Source organism: Rhipicephalus microplus, chromosome 4 (assembly GCF_043290135.1).
Source record: "Rhipicephalus microplus isolate Deutch F79 chromosome 4, USDA_Rmic, whole genome shotgun sequence".
Lineage (NCBI taxonomy): Eukaryota > Metazoa > Arthropoda > Arachnida > Ixodida > Ixodidae > Rhipicephalus > Rhipicephalus microplus.
The window spans coordinates 222,631,627-222,655,853 of record NC_134703.1 but is presented as its reverse complement, the minus strand read 5'-3'; the positions used below and the strand labels follow the sequence as shown (position 1 = coordinate 222,655,853).

Below are 24,227 nucleotides of genomic sequence, written 5' to 3'. Positions count from 1 at the left end.
AGCTGTCTCACGTTTTAATTGTTCTTCCTACTACCAGCACTTTAACAAAGCTCCACATTATTAAAAAAAAGAGCTTTACGCATCATTTACAACTTAGGTACAAATATTTTTTTCTCCACAGCTCAGCTGTTTCTTCACTAATAATTACGCTGAGTTCTGGAATATGCATATGGTAGATAAATAATAATATAATGCTTCCAGATATAGTAAGTTCAGCTGAATACTCATCTAAGTAACACTTACGGCTTGTGAAAAAATTGTAAACAACACCACACAATTATTACGGGGCCCAGACGAGAATATCTCTACCATTACCCTGGTTATTGAACAGAAAATAGTCAATATCTCGCAGATCTGCATTTTCTGTTTTCGTCGTTAATCTAGAATAACATAGATGAATTAAATTTCGATGTGCTTTTTTTCTCTGTTGGTCTCCTCGAAGTTGAGTGTACTGGTTGAGTTCTTTTGACGTATATGTATGCTTATATACGCCAGTTATTGTATGCCGTCACGGCATGCTGCTGAAGAATAATCAGCCAGGAAGCTTAGTGAAGTTCAAAAAAAGCTTTTTTTCTCACATGCTCTCTGCTGTAGGTAGGTCCAGTTTGTTACTGCGTCGATGAGAATCAACGGGATCATTGCAGAATGCTTAGCTGCCATTTGAATTCTTGCGCGACCGGACGTTTTCAAGCCATGTTTCAACCACACCTGACAGACGCACTACGAAAGCCAAAATACAATTTTCGGTAGCGTGAAAAAAATAATAAACAACTGAGACCAATCATACTTACTGCATGCTTTTATACGCGTGCAAAAAACGTGAGTTTATGAATATGAATTTGTGTGAATGAGTTTTCTCTTTTTCGCCAGCTTCGAGTTTTTTTTTTCATGTGAACTTCGGGAGAGTCGGTCAACTCCAAGCAGCCAAGACAAGCCCATTTCGCAGTCCTTTGTTGCCAATATGGTGCTTGCTGGTTGTGCGATTGGTTGTGTTGCTTGTCTTGTGCTACCGGGCTTATACGTTTTCTGTGTGCAGCCTCTATGCTTCTTTAAACTGTGTGGCAGGTGTGAAACAGATGTGGTTTAGTAAAACCGTGAAAAGTCATTTAAATTGCGGGGTTCACCAGAAGTCACGTTCGTCGTTTGCGGAGCCGGTTACCGCGGCGTTGTGGGCAACCTCGAAAAAGGCTTCATTTCGCTGAGCGTTGCCGATATGGCAAAAAAGGCCTTTATCGGCAAAGTGAACCAGGTAAGGACATCAAGAAGAGCTGCTTTCACAGGGATGTCCACCTTCTTCGAGGTCAGTGTGATTTTATTTTCCATGACGTTCTCACTGGCTTGCGTTTAAACGAACAAAGGAAGGCACAACGAAAACGTGTTTGAGTTTGTGTGTGTTTTATTTTTTATGTGCGACATTTTATCCGCGTGTTGTGTATGTTAGCGTGCTGCACCTGATACCGCGCGCTCGTGTCCAATGGGATCTTTCGATCGCGATCATGAGCGATCTGAATTAAAATGTCTCTATTATGTGCGGCTGCACAGGGACATAAGTTGTAGCTGCCACTATTGTTCGCGATCAAAAAACCACATTCTGGTCGCACTGATGGTGCTAGAAATGTTCGGTCTGACACTAGTAGAGTTATTAATATGTATAGGAACAAGTCTACGTCGCTATTTCTGACGACCAACCTGCATTATATTGCATTTACTTATTTTTCGCGATAATATTCACACAATATACGTATTGGTTTCATTGATTGATTCATTGGTATGTGGGGTTTAACGTCAAAAACCACCATATTTTCATTCCGACGCACATTGTCATTTCAGTGTGGTTATTTAGCCTGCTCTCCAACTTTATGTTTTCACTGGTTAAACTATATTTCCTGACCTCGTGAAAATGGAGCAAATAACGACGCGCCATGCAACACAATTTTTTCTACCAGAGTGATTGTGAAAGGAACGTCAGAACTTGGAAGGTTAATGTTCTTAATAGTAAAACTCATTTTAACACCATACAAAATGCTAACTTCCAATGTCCTCGTTGCTTCCTCAAGCCGCAAGTCTATAGAATAGTCGCTCATTCAAGTAAACCCAGGCAGCACACCGGTGTTGGACCAATCTTGGACCCGTATTGGCTAATGTCGGTCGCAATATTGCCCCAAGCTCGGCATGTTGGCCAAGTGCAACTTCTTCCGATGTAGGACCGTTGTTCAAGCCGACTTGAGGCCGACGTTCTGCCGTTTCATTTGCCAATATCTAGCCGAAGCCGGCCCACTCTACACATGCCAATGAAGGCCCGTCCTTTCACCGACGTAGTTTCCAACATACATCTAGCATAGGACCAATCTCGTGCCACTTTTTGCCAAAGAAATGCCATTATTACGCCAGCATTCGCTTTACGACGAATATCGGCTACCATTGGCTTGCCAATAATCCACCGTTATTAATATGGGCTTTTTTACTACTGGCATTCCTTGGCAGGTAAACTTTACAATACGCCCCAGAACTTTCTCTAGCAGCTTATAGCAGCCCCGTACGAGCTTCACAGTGTAGTATACTTCAAGGCGACTGATCATTGGATAACCAGTGGAGAAACACAACATGATTCCACTAAATCGTTCGTTTTCTGCCTTTTTTCTTGCATTTCCTATTACCCTCCCCGCATGTAGAGCATAAGACTGCACAAGTCTAGTTACTGTCTAGTTTTCTCCAAACATATCTCCTCGGTTTCGCGAGAAATTGTAACATAGGCTGGTATTAGCTAAAAAACAATAACATAAGTAACTGCTCGGTGCAAATATTCTGCACAAGGGCAATCTATAAATAAGAATACCAGAACACAAGTTTTGTAACTTTATTTCTAAATATAACAAATCAAACCATTTATTTTTCAGTTAAGCTTTTCAAGTTACTGCTGTTCAGTAATGCAGCCCAAATTAGAAGGCGAGTTGAGCAAACCTCTATGGGCATAGGGCTGGCCAGGGCAGCAGAGGTGGGGCGATGATTTAGAGGCTGCAGCAGGAGATGAGGAAATGACAGTGGGCTGCCCAGGGTCCTGCAAGCAGCGATTGGGCAGGAAACGAATCATCACAGGCTGTCGCAGATCCCTGCTCTGAGGGGCAGCAGCGATCGGGCTGCAAATGTATGAACACATGTGTGAAGTGCCTTTCCTAACCTCCATAAGGGTTAACAAACTTCAACAGCCAGGTCTTAATGAAACGCTGAGCTTTTTCAAACACCTGCATACGTGAAAAGAAATAAACACTTCAAACTAGGTTCTAAGCACTGCAGTATAACATTTACGCAAACTAAAACAATAAAAACAATAAAAAACAATGAAAGCAGACGTTATAATGAACTATCCAGACCAAATGCCATGTGGCCATTATGAAAAGAAATGAACGAATATTTCAACAATCATTGTGCAAAAAAAAATCTGCCAGAGATTAAAATATTTAGGAATAGATTTCAAAGAAACTTGATTAAGACAAGCTTGTTTGGCTGATTTACAAAAAAACGCAAGGTGTTTCATGATTTCTAAACATGTCTTACAGGGTTGCAAGCCAGGTAAACTAGTCTGCAGTTATATCCTATGGCTGTATAAACTCATAACAGGACAACAAGACACACGACTGCACGAACTTTCAACTATGGATTATTCTTGGGCACACATAAGCTAATACTGCACAAGAGGTTGGCTGACCACCAGATAGACAACACAAGATGAAAAAATCTATGCAAACCCTATTTCAGCACTGACACATGAGGATTATTGCAAGGGTTCAATAATAATTTATAAATAGTACCTCTAAATACTGTGAAAGATGTGCTGATGTGGTTTCTAATGCAGTTATTTTAGCATTATTTAAACCTCCAAAATTTCACGTGCTTTTTGAGACTTGCATTGATCCGAAGTCTTTGTTTCTTAGGAGACCAGAACTGGTAGGTGGCTCACCGACAAACAGCACTTGGCAGGTAGTCGCGACACAACTCAGCCATCCGCGCCCAGACGACCGACTGCAATGAGCGCACGCTCTTGTGGCGCTGCCGCGCTTCATTTTGGAACGAACAGCTCTAAAAGCCATTGCGCTAGTAATACTGCACTGTGGTTTAAAAAACTGTCCGTAGGCTACCCTCACATAAATAGCACTTGAAAACAAAGAGAAGCTCTGCAAAGCGGACTGCATCTATGCATGTGGCATTGAAGAGACAGTGTTGTGCAGATAACTCCCTCGTGATCATTTTCTCTTTGGGATTTTGTGCTATGGTAGTACCGGCTTACATGCCCGTGCGGTGACGATACTACACTGTGCACTTCTGTAGTAAAAAAAAATGAATAAGTAGTGGCTGCGGCATCACTTTTTTTTCTGGTGGCATATTGTCGCGGTACAACGCGAATAAAACACAGATACACCTTGGGACGATTAAAGCAGCGTGTCCTCAACAGCTGAGCCACAAGATCGTCTTCTTCGGCCTCGAGAGAAGCTAGAGGCCCACAACCTCGTGCCCACTAAATGCCCCATCATCGTTATCGTCCACATGTAGACACGCGTCGTTTGCCTCTCTCTCAAAGAGCATCGCCCCGATGTGCAGTCTGTAATGCAGTTTTTTTTTCTAAAGTAAAGTATCACGCAATCACTCGCTGACGTAAGGTTTCATGCGAACTACGTGAACCAGTTCAGGATGGTGCTGGCGACGTCTTGTACTATACGAACAGTCGGGAACAACTTCGTAAGTCACATCGCTCAGTCGTCGCACAACTAGGTACGGTCCAAAGTGTCTTCTTAAGAGTTTTTCGGAAAGTCCTCGTTTTCGTATGGGCGTCCAAACTCATACTTTGTTGCTAGTTTGGTAGATGACTGTTCTGCGGTGAGCATTGTAGCGGCCTGCATCGTAGTCTTGCTGCTGGCTGATCCGTAAACGTGCAAGATGCCTAGCTTCTTCTGCGCGTTCCGTAAACGTGTCGGCGTCCGGGACGATGTCGTCGCCTTCGTGCGGTAACATTGCATCTAACATGGTTCGTACTTCCCGTCCATGAATGAGGCTGAAAGGTGTCATGCGGGTCGTTTTTTGCTTGGCCATGTTGTATGCAAACGTTAGGTAAGGCAAGATTGTATCCCAATTTTTGTGTTCGACGTCAACGTACATAGAAAGCATGTCTTCAATGGTTTTGTTTAGACGCTCTGTCAGCCCGTTCGTTTGTGGGTGGTATGCGGTTGTCTTACGGTGCGTTGTTCCACTCAGCATCAAAACATGGTCCAAAAGAGCTGCTGTAAATGCGGTTCCTCTGTCTGTGATTACGACGGTTGGTGCACCATGCCTCAGTACAATATTCTCGATAAAAAATCTTGCCACCTCCGCTGCTGTACCTCTCTGGATAGCCTTTGTCTCGGCATAACGGGTCAAATAATCCGTCGCGACAATAACCCATCGGTTGCCTGCAGTAGAAGTAGGGAGTGGGCCCAAAATGTCCATGCCGACCTGGTGGAATGAAGTCATTGGGACCTGTACGAGTTGCAAGAGGCCAGCTGGTTTAGTTGGCGGTGACTTGCGCCGCTGGCAGTCGAGACAAGTACGAACGTGGTGCTTCACGGCTGTGGTTAGTCTTGGCCAGTAATACCTTTGCTGTACCCTGGCCAACGTTCTTGTGTAACCCAAGTGGCCAGAGGTAACCTCGTTGTGGCATGCTTTCAGTACTTCGGTGCGAAGGGCTGCTGAGACGACGAGTAGATAGGCAGATCCCGTCGACGAAAAATTTCTTTTATAGAGTACTCCGCCACGTAAACAAAATGATGACAACGCTCTTGCGAAAACTCTTGGCGCCTTCCGAGATCTTTCATCCAAGTAGGTAATTAAGCCAAGCAACTCAGCGTCGTCTTGTTGTTGCTGCGCAATGGTGATCGTGTCGAGGACACCGAGAAATGATGTTTCCTCCTCCTCGGGTAGGGTTGCCAACTCAATGGGTGAACGGGACAAACAGTCGGCGTCCATATGTCGCTTCTCTGACTTATGTACGACTGCCATATCGAATTCCTGCAGCCTGAGACTCCAACGCGCTAACCGGCCGGTAGGGTCTTTAAGATTAGTTAACCAACACAGTGAGTGGTGGTCGCTAATTACTTTGAAGGGCGGCCATATAAATACGAACGAAATTTTGTAACCGCCCATACCACGTCGAGACATTCCTTCTCAGTCGTGGAGTATGTAGCCTCAGTGCGTGTTAACGTTCTGCTTGCGTAAGCGATTACTCTTTCTGTGCCCTCTTGCTGCTGCACAAGCACAGCTTCCCGACCAACATTGCTAGCATCGGTGTGAAGCATCGTAGGGGCTCTCTCGTCGAAGTGGGCAAGGACTGGGGTTGTTTGTAGTCGCTGGCGAAGATCGTTAATAGCAGCTTCTTCTTCGTTATTCCACTCAAAAGTGACGTCTTCTCTCGTGAGGCGAGTTAGCGGTGATGCTCTGCGTGTGAAGTCCGCGATAAATCGTCGATAATATGCGCAGAGGGCGAGAAATCGTCTGACAGCCTTTTTATCGGTCAGCATAGGGAACTGTTCTACGGCTGCGATTTTTTCAGAATCGGGAAGAACACCAGCATGACTGACAACATGACCAAGAAATCGCAGCTCTTCGTAGCAAAACTGGCACTTCTCAGGCTTCAACATCAGGCCCGCGGACTGTATGGCTCGTAAGACCACCTCAAGTTGTTCAAGGTGCTCGTCAAACGTCGCGGAAAACACTATGACGTCGTCCAGATATACTAAGCATGTTTTCCACTTCAACCCAGAAAGCACGGTATCCATGAGTCTTTGAAAGGTAGCAGGGGCTGAGCACAAATCAAATGGAAGCCCTCAAATTCATATAACCCATCTGGTGTCACAAAAGCGGTCTTCTCGCGGTCTCCCGGGTCCACTTCGATTTGCCAATATCCGCTCCGCAAGTCTATTGAAGAGAAGTATCGAGCATGTCGAAGTCTGTCGAGAGAGTCGTCTATACGCGGTAGTGGATATAGGTCTTTCTTGGTCACCTGATTTAGCTTCTGGTAATCCACACAGAAGCGCAGGCTGCCGTCCTTTTTCTTAACGAGGACTACAGGCGACGCCCAGGGGCTCTGTGAAGGCTGAATGACGTCACCTTCAAGCATTCTGTCTACCTGCTGTTGTATCGCTTCACGTTCTTTTGGAGCCACGCGATAAGGGTTCTGGTGAATAGGTCTCGCCGTTTCCTCGGTAATTATTCGATGCCTGGTTAGAGGCGTGCGGCCAACTCTTGATGTTGTCGAAGAGCAGTCTTGAAATTTGGCCAGTAGCTCAAAGAGTCTGCATCGGTCGTCTTTCGGCAAAGTAATGCTAACGTCCAGAACAGGCGCTGAATGAAGATTTAGTGACTCGTCGAATACCGCCAAGCAGCCTTCGGCATCTACGACATCGTCGAAGTAAGCGACAGCCGTGCCTTTAGGAAGGTGCCGGCGCTCAGCACTAAAATTGGTCAGCAGCAAGTCCGTACGTCCAGCAGCAACTCTGACGATACCTCGTGTGACAGAAATACTGTGGGTGAAGAGCAGCGAGCTTATTCGGTCTGCCATTCCTTCAGCGTCAAACTGAGCTGCGGCGGCCCCAGAAACAAGCGTGCATGACCTCGGAGGGGAACTACATCGTCATCAGTAATACGCAGTTGGTTTGGTCGCGCCTCTGGAGAATTCGGTAAGCCCGAACTGTTGCAAAACGTAATCAAGCTTTCCGGTATGTTGATGACGGCACCATATTCCCTAAAAAGTGCATGCCAAGAATTACGTCTCTGCAGCATGCGGCGATAACGACGAATGACGCAGTGAAAGGAGAACTTCCGATGTCAATTCTTGCGGTACATCTTCCCAAGGGCATCAATAACTGGCCTCCTGCTGTTCTTATATGAGGGCCCGTCCACAGCGTCTTCACTTTTCTGAGGCTGTCTGCGAGGTCCTGACTGATAATGGAGAGCAGGCACCAGTGTCGACTAAAGCTGTTACTTTCTGGCCGTCAAGAAGAACACTAAGGTCAGCAGTCACAATTTCATCGTTTTCATGGCTTATCGGCTGTATGACGTCGTGCTGTGGGGGCTTCTTGTCATCATCTTTATGGCCTGCAACCTTGCCCCCGGAGGTCACCGCTCTCAGTTTCCCCGGCGCGGGCTAGGTGACCTTCTTGTATTAAGGTCCGCGTAGGTGCGGTGGTGCGACAAAGGTGAACGCGCGGGGGACTGAGAGCGGGACCGACGTCTCGGACCAGGAGGGTGAGCAGACATTGCCTTCTCTGAAGTTGTAGAGCCGTCCTCAAAGTGAGAACGGGCTCCATAGAAAGAGGTGTCGTCACGGCGCGGAGTGTATTCGTCGTTGGCACGTCGACCGTCAAACCAAGGTCGATGAACACGGAATGAATCACCTCGATGTCAGCAATGACGGGCAATATGTCCTGCACCTCCGCAGTGAAAGCACAGTGGACGTCTGTCCACTGTGCGCCATGCATCTGTTTTCCGGGTCGGTGGACGCGTCGATTCCCATGGGGTGGCTGCGTACGGCTGGTTGTATGGCTGTAGCGTGGGTGGTTGATGCAGTGTCTGCTCTTTCGGCGGATACGAAGCGGTCATCGGCACCTGGTGGTACAGCGTCGGCATAGCGGGTGGTGGACGTCGGAGAGTGGCAGTGTAGCACATAGGACGCTGCTGAGCATCAGGACTACCCGTAGACAACGCTTGGTGGATTTCGTCGCGTACAACTTCAGCGATCGACGCGATGGGATTTTCAGCAACCGGATTTCGCAACTTCTGCAGTTACTCGCGGACTATCTCTCTAATCAAGTCTCGCAAGCCGCTCTGACTCTCAGACGTCATGGCGATAGCATTGATTGGGACATTGCAGGACATGCGGTCATATTGTCACGTAATACAAGAGGGGGAACACACACAAATGATTTATTGAGGGCGAACTTGGGCCCAGAAAAGTAGCTATGTCACAAAGAAGAGTCTGCTAAAAGCGTTCCGCCTACGTGTCCCTTTCTGAACAACTCCTCCGTCAGTCTTCATGGCTCGTGCTCGTACACCGGAGGCATGCGCTGCTCTGACGAAGATGCGTGAGCAGGCGCGAGGCACAGTAGACGCCCACATAGCGTCTCGTTGGTTGCGAGGCACTGCAGACGCCCACATAGCGTCTCGTTAGTTGCGAGGCACTGTAGACGCTCACATAGCGTCTCGTTAGTTGCGAGGCACTGTAGACGCTCACATAGCGTCCCGTTGGTCCTCTTTGTAAAATAATTAATAGGAGCAATCTCTGTGGCATCACTCCTCCTCCGAAATGCGCATCGTCTCGATGTGTGAATTCGGAAGGTTAATAGTCGAGGTTGTAGATGTTTCATTCTCTTTCGTGGTATGGCTTCATGCGGACAACGTGGACGACCTCCGCATGGTTTTGCCGTTTCGAGCGCTCTTGTCCGTCAGGGATTACTTCATAAGTTAGGTCACCTAGCCGGCGAAGGACATTGTATGGACCAAAGTACCATCGAAGGAGCTTTTCTGACAGGCCACGGTGTCGTATTGGTGTCCAGATCCATCCTTGATCACCTGGCTGGTACTTGACTCCCCTGCGGCGCAGGTTCTAGTAGTCCGCATCCTTGAACTGTTGTTGACGGATTCGGTGCCTTGCCAACTGGCGTGCTTCTTCAGCTTTCTGCAGAAATTTGTCAATGTCAGATGGCTCGTAGGGGTCATTGTCGACTGGGAGCATGGCGTCGAGAGTTGAATTCACTATGCGACCATAGACAAGCTGAAATGGGGTGACGCGGGTGGTATCTTGGAGGGCCGTATTATAGGCGAACGTTGCGTAAGGCAGGATTTCGTCCCACGTTTTATGCTCCAAGTCCACGTACATCGACAGCATGTCAGCGATCGTGCGATTTAGGCGTTCAGTTAACCCATTCGTTTGGGGATGGTACGCAGTACTTTTCCTATGGCTGGTGTTTGCCATTATCATCAAACATTGTATCAACTCTGACGTGAAGGCTGCTCCTTGGTCGGTGATTACTACCTTTGGGGCGCCATGTCGAAGAAATCTTCTGTGCACGAAAAACTTGGCTACTTCAGCTGCCGTTCCTCGCTCAAGGCAGCCGGTTTCAGCATACCGCGTTAAGTAGTTGGTGGCGACTACGATCCACCTCTTGCCCGATGATGACATTGGGAAGGGTCCAAGAAAATCCATTCCAACTTGCTCAAATAGTGTAGCAGGCGGTTCTATGGGCTGGAGCAGGCCGACCGTCTTCAGTGGTGGTCTTTTGCGCCTTTGACATTCGCGACATGTCTTCACATATTGCTGCACGGACGCCAGCAGCTTGGGCCAGTAATACTTCTGATGAATTCTGGCAAATGTCCGGCTGACGCCCAAGTGACCAGACGATGGTTTGTCATGACAAGCTTCTTGGGTTTCGGGTATCATTGCTAACGGAACGACGAGTAAGAACTTCTCTTTGTTATGCCCGAAGTTCCTTTTGTATAGCACATTTTCACGGAGACAGAATGAAGATAATGTTCTCTTAAATACACGTGGGACCTGGCCGGCACGCCCTTCGAGGTGTTCGATCAACGGGAGCAGTTCTGCGTCAGCTCGTTGATGCTCCGCAATATCTGAGGCTTCCATCACACAGAGAAGTGTCGAGTCGTCTTCTTCGGAAGGAGTAGAGTCAAGTGGCGAGCGTGATAAGGAATCGGCATCATTGTGTTTTCGCCCAGACCGGTATACAACAGTAATGTCGTATTCTTGCAGTCGGAGGCTCCATCTGGCATGACGTCCCGACGGGTCTTTTGAGTTCGCCAGCCAGCAAAGTGAGTGGTGGTCGCTGACGGCACAGAACGGCCTTCCGTAGAGGTATAGTCTGAACTTACTGATAGCCTATACCACTGCCAAACACTGTTTTTCTGTCGCGGAATAGTTTTTTTTCGGCTTTTGAGAGGGTTCGGCTGGCGTAAGCTATTACTTTTTCTTATCCATTTTGCCATTGTACGAGTACTGCGCCGAGACCAATATTGCTTGCTTCTGTATGGAGTTCCGGGTCAGTGGTCTCGTCGAAGTGGGCAAGGATCGGCGGGCTTTGCAAACGTTGCTTTAATTCGTTGAAAGCTGTTTCTTGTTCTGCACCCCAAGCGATTGATTCTTCGTCTTTTGTGAGTTTGTTTAGAGGTTCAGCGATTTTCAAGAAATTTTCTACAAATCGTCTGTAGTAAGCGCATAAGCCCAAAAATCGATGCACCTCTTTCTTCTCTCTGGGCTTTCGGAATCCTGCGACCACCGCAGTCTTGTCAGGATCAGGGCCAACACCTTCCGCGCTGATTACGTGTCTCAGAAAACGAAGCTTGTCGGAGCCGAACTGGCACTTTTCTGGTTTGATTGTCAAGCCGGCCGACTGGATATCGTGAAGCACTGACCACAGTCTCTCTACGTGTTGGTCAAACGTCGCAGAAAATACCACAACATCGTCCAAGTAGACTAGGCATGACTGCCACTTCAGCCCCGTGAGGACACTGTCCATCATGCGCTGGAATGTCGCTGGCACACAACAGAGGCCGAAAGGTAGTGCTTTAAACTCGTACAAGCCATCCGGGGTTACGAAAGCGGTCTTTTCACGGTCTCTTTCATCCACTTCGATTTGCCAATATCCGCTTTTTAAGTCGAGCGAAGAGAAATATCTGGCGTGCCGTAGCCGATCCAATGTGTCATCAATACGCGGTAAGGGGTATACATCCCGCCTGGTTATGTTGTTTAGTTTCCGGTAGTCTGCACAGAATCTCAACGTGTTGTCTTTTTTCTCACGAGAACGATGGGCGATGTCCACGGACTGCTAGATGGCTGAATGACATCATCCCGCAACATCTCCTGCACCTGGCTCTTTATAACCTCTCGTTCTTTCGGCGAAACTCTGTAAGGGTGTTGATACACTGGCCTGGTTGTTTCCTCTGTTATAATCCTGTGCTTCACGATCTGCGTGCAACGTACTTTTGATAAAGTGGAAAAACATTCTGCGAATTCATCTATCAGGTGTTCCAGGATTTTCCACTCGGCTGGCGATAGACTTCGGCTGATTGAAACTGATGTTCCAAGGTCATGCGTAGTTTCCGAAGTAGGCGGCCCTGACGCAATGGCACATAAGTCGGTAACTTCAGTAAAGCTGTGCAGAAAAGCGATGGCAGTGTCTTTTGCGACATGCTGAATTTCATTTCCGAAATAAGTGAGCAGTACGTTGGCAAGCCCACCACGTAAGAGAATAATGCCTCGAGCTATGCAAATACCTTTCTTTAGCAGCAGCTCGACATTGCCATCCGCTATTCCTTCAGAGTCGACGAATGCGTCATTCCTTACGCCAACCAGGACGCTGCATCGTGGTGGCACGGTTCCGTCGCCGTCGATAACACGCAACGCAGAACATCCCGTCTCTTCGTCTATGGCCAGCTTTGTCGAAAAAAGAATACTAGAATTCTGCAGGTTTATTATGGCGCCGTTATCTAGCAGGAAATCTATTCCGATTATTACGTCTCTCGAGCATTCTGGCAGAACTAGGAAATCAGTGACATTAGTGGCACCCTGAATGCCGATCCTGGTGGTACATCTTCCCAGAGGTGTTATCAGATGGCCCCCAGCCGTGCGTATTTTCGGTCAACTCCAAGGCGTCAAAACTTTCTTCAAGTCTTTTGCGATTGCTCAGCTTACGACTGAATAATCGGCACCAGTATCAACCAATACGTTAAATTCCCGCCCGTCCATTGTAACACGCAAGTCTGAAGAAATTTTTTTTACTTATATTCGCCCTCATTTTCTGCTCGTGGCTGCTTCGCTGGGGCCTTGACGGAGGATCTTTGCTCTGTCGGACATCAGCGGCCTTGCCTCCCCAAGTCGCTCGCTTCAGTTTTCCTGACGAGGGCTCGTTAAACGACGGTTTCGTGAATTTGGTGGTGAACTTGAACGTCGTGGACTTGGCGATCGATAACGATTTGGTGCTGGTGACCTTGGCTTGCGCTGGAAGCTAGCGGCTGGAGATCCGTGCCTTGAAAGGTTCTCCTCTATTTCTATAGGCCTTTCACCATTACGCGGGCATGGAGCATACACAGAAAACCCACGCAGACCAACCCTTCGGTATGGACAGTGTCGGTAAAGGTGTCCAGCTTCTCCGCAGTGAAAACAGAGCGGTGTCCTGTCAGGTGTGCGCCACACATCGCTTTTCCGTGGTCTCTGCTCTCCAAAAAAGGTGGGTTGGTCGAAGCTGACTGGCGAGCACCGGGAGTCGCGAACGAAGCATTGTGGACGGCAGGTTGGCGTAAAGCGTCTGCGTACGTTTATACAAGGCGTTCCTGCAGGGGTTGTTGAATTCGAAGAGGTTGCACTTCTGGTTCCGGCTGAAGAATGGCGTGCCGAACTTCATCACGGATGACGGATGTGAGGGATGAAACTGTCGGCATGACTTGCGGTTGGAGAATGTTACGAAGCTCCTCTTGAACGATAGAACGCACCAGTTCCCTCAGCGTCTCGTTGCTGCTAAATCGCTTTGCCATAAGGACGCCCGCAAGCTCACTACCGGCATCCCGATTGTAGTGACGGGCACACTGCTGCAGTGCTCTTCTATGGTCGTGGCTTCTGTGCAGAATTCAGCAACGTTACGAGGAGAAATGCGAACCAGGCCTGCAAATAAGTCCTGTTTGACTCCACGCATCAAATGGCGCACTTTCTTTTCTTCGGTCATGTTCGGATCGGCTCGTTTGAAGAGGCGGGACATGTTCTCGATATACATGCTGACACTCTCGTTCGTGCGTTGGTTTCTTCATTGAAGGGCATTTTCTGCCCTTTCTCGGTGATCTGTGCTGGCATACGCAGCAAGGAACTGCTGCCGAAAGTCTTCCCACCTCGCTATTTCCCCTTCGTGGTTCTCAAACCATATTCTCGCTCCATCCTCCAACGCAAAGTACACGCGGCCCAATTTCCTCGCCTCATCCCAGGCATTGGTCCTTGCGACTCGCTCGAAATGTTCCAGCCAGTCTTCCACATCTTCGTGCGCGTCACCGTGAAAGGGTTTAGGTAAGCATGGGGGAGACACTATGAGTTCAGATGTTGATGCTGGATTGGCCATTTCTCTGAGATTGGCGGTTACCGCTGCCCATGTTGCTGGAGTAGGGAGGAGTGGTCCGAATTCAGGTGACTCACCTCAGAGGCGGCGACTTGAACGCTGGTGTACTGGAGTAAGTTCGCCAGGCTCCAATCGCTGGGGGTCAGGGCTTCTTTCTCTTGTGCCAAGGTGACTTCCAATCATACCCCGTACCTTCACCAAAATGTCACATAATACAAGAGGGGGAACACACACACAATGATTTATTAAGGGCAAACTTGTGCCCAGAAAAGTAGCTATGACACAAAGAACAGTCTGCTAAAAGCGTTTCGCATACGTGTCCCTTTCTGAACAACTCCTCCGTCAGTCTGCCCGGCTCGTGCTCGTACACCGGAGGCATGCGCTGCTCTGACGAAGATGCGTGAGCAGGCGCGAGGCACAATAGACGCCCACATAGCGTCTCGTTGGTTGTGAGGCACTGCAGACGCCCACATAGCGTCTCGTTAGTTGCGAGGCACTGTAGACGCTCACATAGCGTCTAGTTAGTTGCGAGGCACTGTAGACGCTCACATAGCGTCCCGTTGGTCCTCTTTGTAAAATAATTAGTAGGAACAATCTCTGTGGCATTACTCCCCCTCCGAAATGCGCATAGTCTCGATGCGTGAATTCGGAAGGTTAATAGTCTAGGGGGTAGATGTTTCAATATTGCCTGCAGCTTTGATGAAGGGCCCGCTCGATAGTCGTAGCCTCCTTAATGAAGTCAACGACGGTACTTGGAGGGTTGCGCAGTAGCCCGGCAAAAAAGCTGTTCCTTGACACCACGCATGAGGTAACTCAACTTTTTATCTTCCGTCATGTGTGGGTTAGTTGGTTGAAAGAGACGAGTCATGTCCTCGGCAAACATTGCAACGGTTTCGTTGGGTTTTTGAACCCGCAGCTCCAATAACTGCTTCGCACGGTCCTTTCTATCGATATTGGCGAAGGTATCGACGAACTTCGGTCGAAAGTCGGGCCAAGCTGACAGATCGCCTTCTCTATTCTCATACCAAGTACGAACACCGTCGTCAAGGTAGAAATAGACGCGTGAAAGCTTTTCCTGTTCCGACCACTCATTTACCTTGGCAACACGCTCGTAGTGGTCAAGCCAGTCGTGAACGTCTTCATGGGCACCGCCACTAAAGCGATCGGGAACGAGGGGTTGAAAGAGGGTCACCTGAGATGTGTGCATCGCAAAGCTGCCTTGGGGCACCTGTTGTGTGCTTGCGTTGGCCATTGGTTGTGGTGTGCGGTGCCTAGCAGGTTCCGGCGAGTGAGTCAGCTCTGGCGCGAGGCCTCGCAACCGTCGACTGGAGCGATGCACTGGTGTTTCTACAGGTGACAATGCGTCTGGACTCGATGAGTGGCTCCCAGCTGGCGTGTGGAGCATCAGACAGGGTTGCGGACCAGCAACTCTATCAGTGTCGCGGTACAACGCGAATAAAACACAGATACACCTTGGGACGACGAAAGCAGCGTGTCCTCAACAAGTGAGCCACAAGATCGTCTTCTTCGGCCTCGAGAGAAGCTAGAGGCTCACTACCCCGTGCCCACTAAATGCCCCATCATCGTTATCGTCCACATGTTGACACGCGTCATTCTGTACACCCTGGTTGCGGTATGTATGTACGTGGACGTTGATCAAGCAAACCACTGTGACAGCATAGCACGGGTGGTGTCTCGGTCTCATGCTTGATAGCGCGGGATGGATCTCCGACCAAAATGGCTGCAGTTAGATGGGGACGAAATATAAAAAGTGCAACCGTGAACCATAAGATATGTGCGCATAGGAGAACCCCAAGCGGTCACAATCTTGGTACGCAACCTGCAGCGTACCTCAGAATGATATCTTGTTGGCTAATGAATGCCTAGCAATTATCGATGTTGAACAGACAAGTTCATTTTAGGCCGACACAGGCAAGCGGAAAAAACTGAAACTGTGCATTAGGTGAAATAAACAACAAGTAAACATTGAAGACATTTGATACTTCTCTAGATAGGCATAAATTCTGATGTTACTTAGCCACGGCAAGTAAAAAAAAAACGCTTACCGAATTAGCTGGCTCCATAAAGCTAAGCTTTGAGTATTCCCATCCTTTGTTCGTAACAAGAACCCTGTCTTTTGCACAAATTAAGTTAAACAAAGGCACTTCGTCATCGAGTTTTCACCGCGCGACTATCTCTTACAACAGTTTAGAGGCGTATGAACGTGGCCCTGCACAAGTCTCCTGGGCAACGCAGCTTTCTTTAGACGCAACTGCTTACAAAAAAAAGGACTACCTGACAATCGCTTCGTTCACTGCACGCAGTGACAACAGAAGGAGTTTGGTGGTGATGGTCAAATGGACGGACGCATTGAAAGTCTGATAGCCTTGAACTTCACTACTCAATGCTCAGCGGGCCAGATAAAAAAGTGTACAAAGACGTTGGTTGCATATTATGCTGATTTCATTTCCGGCAAAACACCGTTTAAACTCGACTGTTTGGCCCTAGTTTCTACTGGTGGCTGTCTTCACTATCGAATAAATATAGCAGACACGTGCAATCGGTTTAGAAACGAGAACGACAGCACCAGAAAGAAGAGCGAAAGCAGAATTTTGCTTGGCTGACCATTTGAAGGGAACGCTGCCTCCTCTTTCTACGTTCTCTCTTTCCACTACACGTCCTTCTTTTTAAATACTGTTGCACTTGAATACGCAGCAGTACCACCAGTGCCCTTTGGTTTCTTCAGAGAGATATATTTCCTTAGTGCGCAGGGAACGTTTCAGAAGGAAGAAATAGCATTGATTGATATGTGGGGTTTAACGTCACAAAACTACCATATGATTATGAGATACGCCGTAGTGGAGGGCTCCGGCAATTTCAAACACATAGTGTTCTTTTACGTTCACCCATACCTGAGCATACGGGCCTACACCATTTTCGCCTCCATCAGAAAAGGAAGATATAGCAGAGATATAGGACAGAGCGCAAACTTACAGCCAATTTTATTGCACAGATGGCGGGAATATATATACGGTCAAGAGAGCAAGGAGATCACGCACAGAACAAAGGACAAATGATGGCTCATGCTCCAAACCACCTTATTCTCGTCTTAAAATGACAACTTAACTGAAAAGATACATGTATCTATTACTCAACAGATTGACACGTATCTTTTCAGTTAAGTTGTCATGTTAAGATTGGAATAAGGTGGTCTGGCGCATGCGCCATCATTTGTCCTTTCCTCTGTGGGTGATCTCCTTGCCCTCTTGACCGTATATATATTCCCGCCATATGTGCAATAAAATTAGCTGTAAGTGTGCACTCTGTCCTTACTCTCTGCTATATCTTTTCTCTGAAACATTCTCTCTGCAGTAATAAAGTATATTCCTCTCAAAAAATGCAATACCAACCAGCCCAACTAGCCACTGCTTTGGTTTTGTTACGGCAATACGCGCACGCACCATCTCTACAAGCCGCCACTCTCGTCTGCAGGAGCAGCTGAGAAGTGCGCGCTCTCACCGCCAGGGTGGCTTTAGAAACTCCAGCGCTGGTTCTCTATACTAGCTACGTTTAGGATTCGATGGGGCGGGTTCCAGAGAAAAAACCTTCGACAAGGATAACTTTGACACAGCCAACTTTGAACGACCCCTTTACCTGGGATGAGTGACAGAAATCAAACCTGATAGGCACATCATCAGCACTATGGAGAGGACCCTAAAGAACTGGAGATGGCTGGACTGTAAAGACGCAATTTTGTACTCAATTGAATCCACTAGGCAAACAAGGTATCTTTGAGTTAAAACATCTTGATTGAGGAGGTACATGTATGAATAAATTTTCATACAACTGTGAGGTTGCTAGAACAAAAACCAGTTGTAGATAAATCAAATGAAATTTTGTTTGTGTAACATTGTGCTAGCCTTTTTTCCCAATCTTATTCAGCCAAAAACAACTTTGTCACAAAGCTGCCCCACACGATGTAGAGTCATTTGCCCCACCTCACCTCCCCACCTCAATAGAGCCATTTGTAATAAATATGCGGATCAGTAGAACACTCCATAGTGCGAGGGAAGCTTCAATATACGTTCTGCCACTATTCGTTTGCCTTTATAATGACGATGCTTCAGCAAGGGCAAAAAAATGAGTGAGTAAAACAACTTTATTGACGGTCCGGCATAAAGGGGGAAGGGGTAGGGGGATTAAAGCGAGACACTAGCGTGCTCGGACGTCCCGGAGCAGCAACCTACTCGCGTCAAACCTGTGGGGGCGCCGCTTTCGGCCGCAGGCGTTCCAGGATGCTAAGCACGTGCTGGACCACGTCTGTTTGATTGCCTGGCTCTCGGCTGATAATTTTGCTGCTTATGGCAAACTTCTTGGCATTACTTCTTGGTTACCCGGCGGTGGTGCACAGTCCCAAAGGAGGTGTTTCTGGGTGGCTCGCGCCTTCTTGCAGTGTTGGCATACATCAGTGGTGTAAACCTCCGGGCAAACGTGCTTTGCCCAGACGGGGGTCCATATTGCTCCTACTTGCAGCTGCCGTAGTGTGGCTGCTTCTCTGCGTTGTAGGTCTCGGTGAGGCGGTGGGTAGAGGCGTCTGCTCGTTCTGTACCACTGCAGAACGTCGGCGTAGGTTGTGATAAAATACTCTCCGTCTTCGGCATCGGGTCGTTGCGGCTCCGAGGAATGCGTTGACAGAGACCCGCGGCTAGTTAGCGCGTGTGCTTCCATATCTGCCTCCTCGTTGCGGTTCGGGCACACGTCCAACTCCCCGGCGTGCGCAGGGAACCACTTGACGGTAATGTTGGTTTCCGGTCTTGCTATAGTTGAACATACTCTTGCAGTGGTTCCATGGACGTTGTTTGTAGCAAAGTTGGCTATTGCCGTCTTGAAGTCGCTGAGGACCGTGCGGCAATCCGGGATCGCTAGTGCCAGTGCGATTGCAAACTCCTCGGCTTGCGTGGGCGACTTGCACCGTATGCTTCCCGACTTTGTGAGTACTCCAGTGTCTGCTGCGATGACTGCTGCTGCGTACGTGTTTGGCCGGTGGGGATACTTCACCACGTCCACGTAGTACGCGCGCGGATCGTTGGCGTGACCTTTTGTGAGGGCCTTGGCTCTCGTCGTTCTTCTTTCTTGGTGCACTTGTGGATGCATGTGCTTCGGTAAGGGTGGAACCCTCAGTCTTTGGAGTACGTCCCGGGGTAGCTGCTTTGCTACCTCTGGAGTCGTCGCTGGCGCGTTGATTCCGATGCGCTGTAGTATCGTTCTTCCCGTCCTGGTCTGGGACAGGCGGTGATACTGCGCCGTTCGCTGGGCTTCTGCGATTTCTTCCAGCGCGTTGTGAACGCCCAACGCGAGCATGCGTTCTGTGTCGGTGTGGGGGTATAAGCCCAGGGCCGTCTTGTACGCCTTTCTGATCATCGCGTCAATCTTGATCTTCTCCGCCGCTTTCCAATTGTGGGACGACGCTACGTAAGAGATGTGGCTGACTGCAAACGACTGGGTGAGTCGTAGTAGACTGTCTTCTCGCATGCCCTGGTACCGCGTGGCCACCTTCTTGAGTAGGCGGGTGGCCAGCGAGAGCTTTGCGTGGAGCTTCTGTACCGTCACGTTGTTGCGGTTCAAGTCCTGGAGGGGCCGCCCCAAAACTCTGAGCGTCTGCACGTGCGGTATCGGCGTTCCGTCTTGGGTTGCCACGTTGATGTTCTGCGTTGTCGGGCGTCGCGCACTTCGCGGTGAGATCACTAGCAGTTCCGACTTGGTTGGTGAACATTTGAGTCCGGTGGGTCGTAGGTATTCTTCTACGGTGGCGACGGCTTCTTGGAGGGCTGCCTCGATCTGGCTTCCGCTTCCTCCCGTTGACCACAGCGTGATATCGTCCGCGTAGATCGTGTACTTGATGTTTCAAACGCGTTCCAATCTTCTTGCAACGCCTATCATGACAAGGTTGAACAACAGAGGGGAGATCACCGAGCCCTGCGGTGTCCCCGTGCTCCACAGCTGCTTGAGCGGTAGTTGTAGTTCTCCTGCCACAAGCCGCGTGGTGCGGTTGGTCAGGAAATCTTTGATGTAAGCGAACGTCCTCTCCCCCATGTTGAAGTGGGACACCTGCCGAAGGCCGGCCGAGTGGTGTACGTTGTCGAATGCTCCCTGGAGATCCAGTCCGAGCACCGTTCTGTTATCCAACGTGGGAAAGTGTCTGTCCATGATTTAGTTCTTGAGCAACAGCATGGCGTCCTGGGTACACAGTTTGGCCCGGAACCCCAGCATTGTATGTGGATATATGTTGGATTCTTCCAAATAACATTGCCATCTGTTGAGTAGGACGTGTTCAAGCACCTTGCCCACGCACGACGTTAGAGAGATGGGTCTCAGGTTTTCTATGCTGGGTGGTTTGCCCAGTTTGGGATCAGGACCGTTTTCGCGGTCTTCCATTGTTGCGGTAGCTTGCCTGTCCGCCAGCACTGGTTGTAGTACTTGGTGAGGGCTTCGATTGCCGTGTCGTTCAAGTTCCTCAATGCCTTGTTGGTGACGTGGTCCGGTCCGGATGCTGATTTACAGTTGATTGTTTGTAGAACCGCTCGCACTTCCCATTATTCGATGTCGGCATCTAGTCTCTCGTTGGTTGCCCCTTCGTAGCTGGGGAGTGGGTCCGTTGGCGTTACGGGGAGATACTTGGCGTCCAGGCGTCGTTGCACCTCAGCCTCTCCCATTTCTTTGACGGCTTTGTGAATTGTCTTGTTCAGCATGTAATGCTGAGCTCCCTTGGTTGTCTGATCGTTGAGCAAGTGGCGTAGCAGGCGCCACGTCTTGCCTTTGTGTAGTTGATCGTCCGCTTCTTGACACACCGCGTGCCACTGCTGTCTGCAGAGGACTGCGCTGTGATGCTCGATGTCTCTGTTGAGTTGTGCTATACGTTTGCGTAGCTTTCTGTTGTGGCGTTGACGTTTCCAGCGCCGTATCAGCGAGTTGCGGGCTTCCATGAGGTGCGCTAGTCTGCTGTCCAGCATCGTAGCCTCCGGCTCCGCTTCTACCGTCTGAGTGGCGTCTTTGGTCGTGGCGTTCAACATGTTGGTCCATGCTTCTATGTTTTCAATGTTTTCCATAACGTTGTCTTCTAATTTCTTTCTGTACTCGTGCCAGTCGATGATTTGCTGTTGCTGTGCTCTTTGCGTGTTCTCTGCGATGGGTATTGTAATTTCAAGTATGCAGTGGTCACTTCCCAACGTCTCCCCGGTGTTCCGCCACGTGACTCCACGCAGTGCTGAGGCCGTGCTTATGAAAGCGAGGTCCGGGTTTGTGTCTCGCTGCGACGACGTTCCGTTTCTCGTAGGTGCGTTGGGGTCGTTTAGCAATTGGTAACCTGCGTCCACTGTTTCGTCGTAGAGACTGTGGCCCTTCGCCGTCGTGTATGGATACCCCCATGCCGTACGTTGAGCGTTGAAGTCTCCACACAGTAGGGTTACGTTGGAGCCCGCGAGCTGTTGCGCTTTGTGCACAAGGGTGCGGAATTTTTGCTGGAAGTGCTTCGGATTGCTGTACACGTTGATTATAAAAGTGCTTTCAACGCGCTTGCGCTTCCCGGTGACGATTTCAACCGTGCTGTGCTCGATGGCACCGTTGGGTAGCAGCTCGTGATCTATTGAAGTTAGTTTCTTCTTTACCAAGGTGCAGACCCCCTTCGCTGCGCCTTTCCCAACCGTTCGTGCGCTGGGGGGCTTCGCAAAGGATCTGTACCCCGGTAACGTCAGTGGGGTTTCACTGTGCGTCTCTTGTAGTATTATAACGTCGGGTCTCTTGGTGCTTTGTTTTATGTACTGTTGTAACGATGCTTTTCTCCCCTGTATGCCGTTGGGGTTCCATTGTCATATGAGGCGATGATGCTGTTGTGTCTGTGCTCTGTTTCTGTGGTTAGCGGTGCCTGTTGCCGTTGTCCCGTCCATTATTGCGGTTGGGTGAAGGCCTGTTGGGGGATTAGTCCTGACGCCATCAGCGCGTGTATTAGTGCATCCAACTTAGTCTGTATTTCTTGTATAGTAGACTGCATGCCATGTACGGGTGTAACCAATGTGTCGAGGCGTGCGTTGGTAGCATCGAGGCGATCGTTAGTAGCTTTGATGACTTGGCTCAGGGTTTCGTAGTTGGCTTTCATGGTCTGTTCTAGTCAATCTTGACGTTCTTCTAGGCTGTCCAGCCTAGCGTTGACTCTTCGTTCACGTGCGTATTCGAGCGCTCGCTTCTTGGGTGCCGGTTCGCTTGTCCTAGCAACGTCGATAGTTTCGGGTTCTGCGTTGTTAGCTTCCGTAGTAACTGGGACTTGTACCTCCATGGCTGAGTTTGTGTTGTTTTCCTTTGGCGTTGGGGGTCTTCGTTGACTCTGCGGCGGCGACAGTGGCGGTGGCGGAGTCACCTGTTGTTGCTGCTGCTGCTGCTGTGCGTTGATGAGTTGGTTCAACTTAGCGTTCATCTATTGCATTTGAGCTCTCTGTTCAGCGATGCATCGCTTGAGCTGGTCATTTTCATTGCGTAGTGACTGGATGGTGTTGTCCTTTGCTTCAGCTACGTGGTTGAGCGGATTGCGGTTCGCCGCTTGCGGGTTGATTGCTTGGGCCCCATTTATAACATCGCCCGGTCGCTGCTGGTTGCGGTTGTAATTCATGTTTTCGCTGCGCTTGCCGTCGGTGCTTCTGCCGCGGCTCGCCGATTGTCTCCTGCTTTTGTCCCGCTTCCTCGAGCGGCTGCGTCCTCTCTTTGATAGATGCACTTCGTTCTGTTGTTGCGGTGGCAGCTGCGGAAAGTCTTGCGACGAAAACGTTGACACCCGCGTTTCTGCGCTCCCATCTGCGCTGAGTAACTACGAAGGGCACCTTGTACTTGTTCGTACAGCCTTCCGTGCCCGTGGCGTGGGCTCCGTTACACAGTTTGCAACGTGGCTTGCACCGCGCCGCGTGGTCTGCCGTTGGGTTAGGCGCGCCACACGCAAAGCAGATCTTAGTTTCCGGCGTGGGGCATACATCGGCTCGATGGTCGATTTTGCCGCATGTCTTGCATACGTTGTGGTGTTGTCTGTATAATCCACACTTTACTATAATGGAGCCATACTTTATGTAGTTGGGAACCTTTGTTCCTGCGAACAAAATGACGATTGAGGTAGTGTTTCCAATCTTGTGTGCTTCGAGGGCCTGCGGGTTTGCTTGGTTAACGATATTCTCATGCAGATCTTCGGCAGTGTTCTCTACTGTGATGCCACGGATTACTCCTTTCACTGTGCCGTGAGGCGTGGTGCAGTAGGCATGCGTTTCGTAGCTACGGCCCCCAATGTACAGAGAGCGTACGCTTGCGTAGTAACGTGCTCGTTCTTCATCGGGCGTGCTGATCACGATGATGTTCTGCGTGGGATTAATACAGATCGTATCTGCTTTCGCTGTGGACTTGGGAACATTGGCTGCCGTTATGACTGCGGACATTACGATGTCAGCTTCCAGTTTTGCTAGGAATAGCCCTCCTCTCGGTCGTATTACAATCTTCTGCTCTTCCCGCGGCAAATTCAGCGGCATGCGGGACGCTTTAGTAATTGTCGCTACCATGCGTTTTGCTTGAGCTTCACTAAATTGCGGAGTTGGCTTGCTGCTTTGGGTAACTTCGTTAAGCTGGGGCTTATTAAGTCGTTGGCTTGTTTTCCGGAGATTTTCCATCCCGCGATGTTGCTTGGGTGTAAGTCGTTGCCGCGCACCACGACTGCGGTGCGGCCGGTGCTGCGTAGCACCTCTTGGTCGTTGATCGTGTCGGTGGTCGTAGTGTCGTTGCCGCCTGCACAAAAATCCATGTCTTCCGTAGCAAGGGCCACTAAACGGTTGTGGGAAACGACGTTGAGCTGCGATGAGGCCGAGGCCATCTTCGGCGATGAGGAGTCGATCGTCGAGCCGGGCCGGGCGGCTGACGCAGCTGCGCGCCCCGGCCGTACTCGTGCTAAGCCTAGGCGTGGTCCACTAGGCCTAGCGTCGCACAAGTGAAGAAAACGTCAAAAATTGACAAAACGTCGGGTTGGCCGGACCAAAAATAGTATCAATCGAGTCCAGGGATGTTCACGGA

The 24,227-nt window shown here is 49.4% G+C and overlaps 1 protein-coding gene and 1 pseudogene across 1 annotated transcript; both read right to left on the bottom strand.

The window, feature by feature from the left end:
- Window positions 1–21,575, bottom strand: part of LOC142814480 (uncharacterized) — a 91,319-nt pseudogene extending 69,744 nt beyond the window's left edge.
- An 897-nt stretch (window positions 21,576–22,472) lies between these two features.
- On the bottom strand, window positions 22,473–23,961 carry LOC142814108 (uncharacterized). Its single transcript, XM_075892043.1, has one exon. The coding sequence runs from the start codon at window positions 23,828–23,830 to the stop codon at window positions 22,691–22,693; it is 1,140 nt and encodes a 379-aa protein (XP_075748158.1). The 5' UTR covers window positions 23,831–23,961; the 3' UTR covers window positions 22,473–22,690.
- Window positions 23,962–24,227: the final 266 nt, after the last annotated feature.

Excerpts from the sequence above, each read along its gene's own strand:
- LOC142814108 (XM_075892043.1), bottom strand. The coding sequence starts at position 23,830 with ATGGAAAATCTCCGGAAAACAAGCCAACGACTTAATAAGCCCCAGCTT.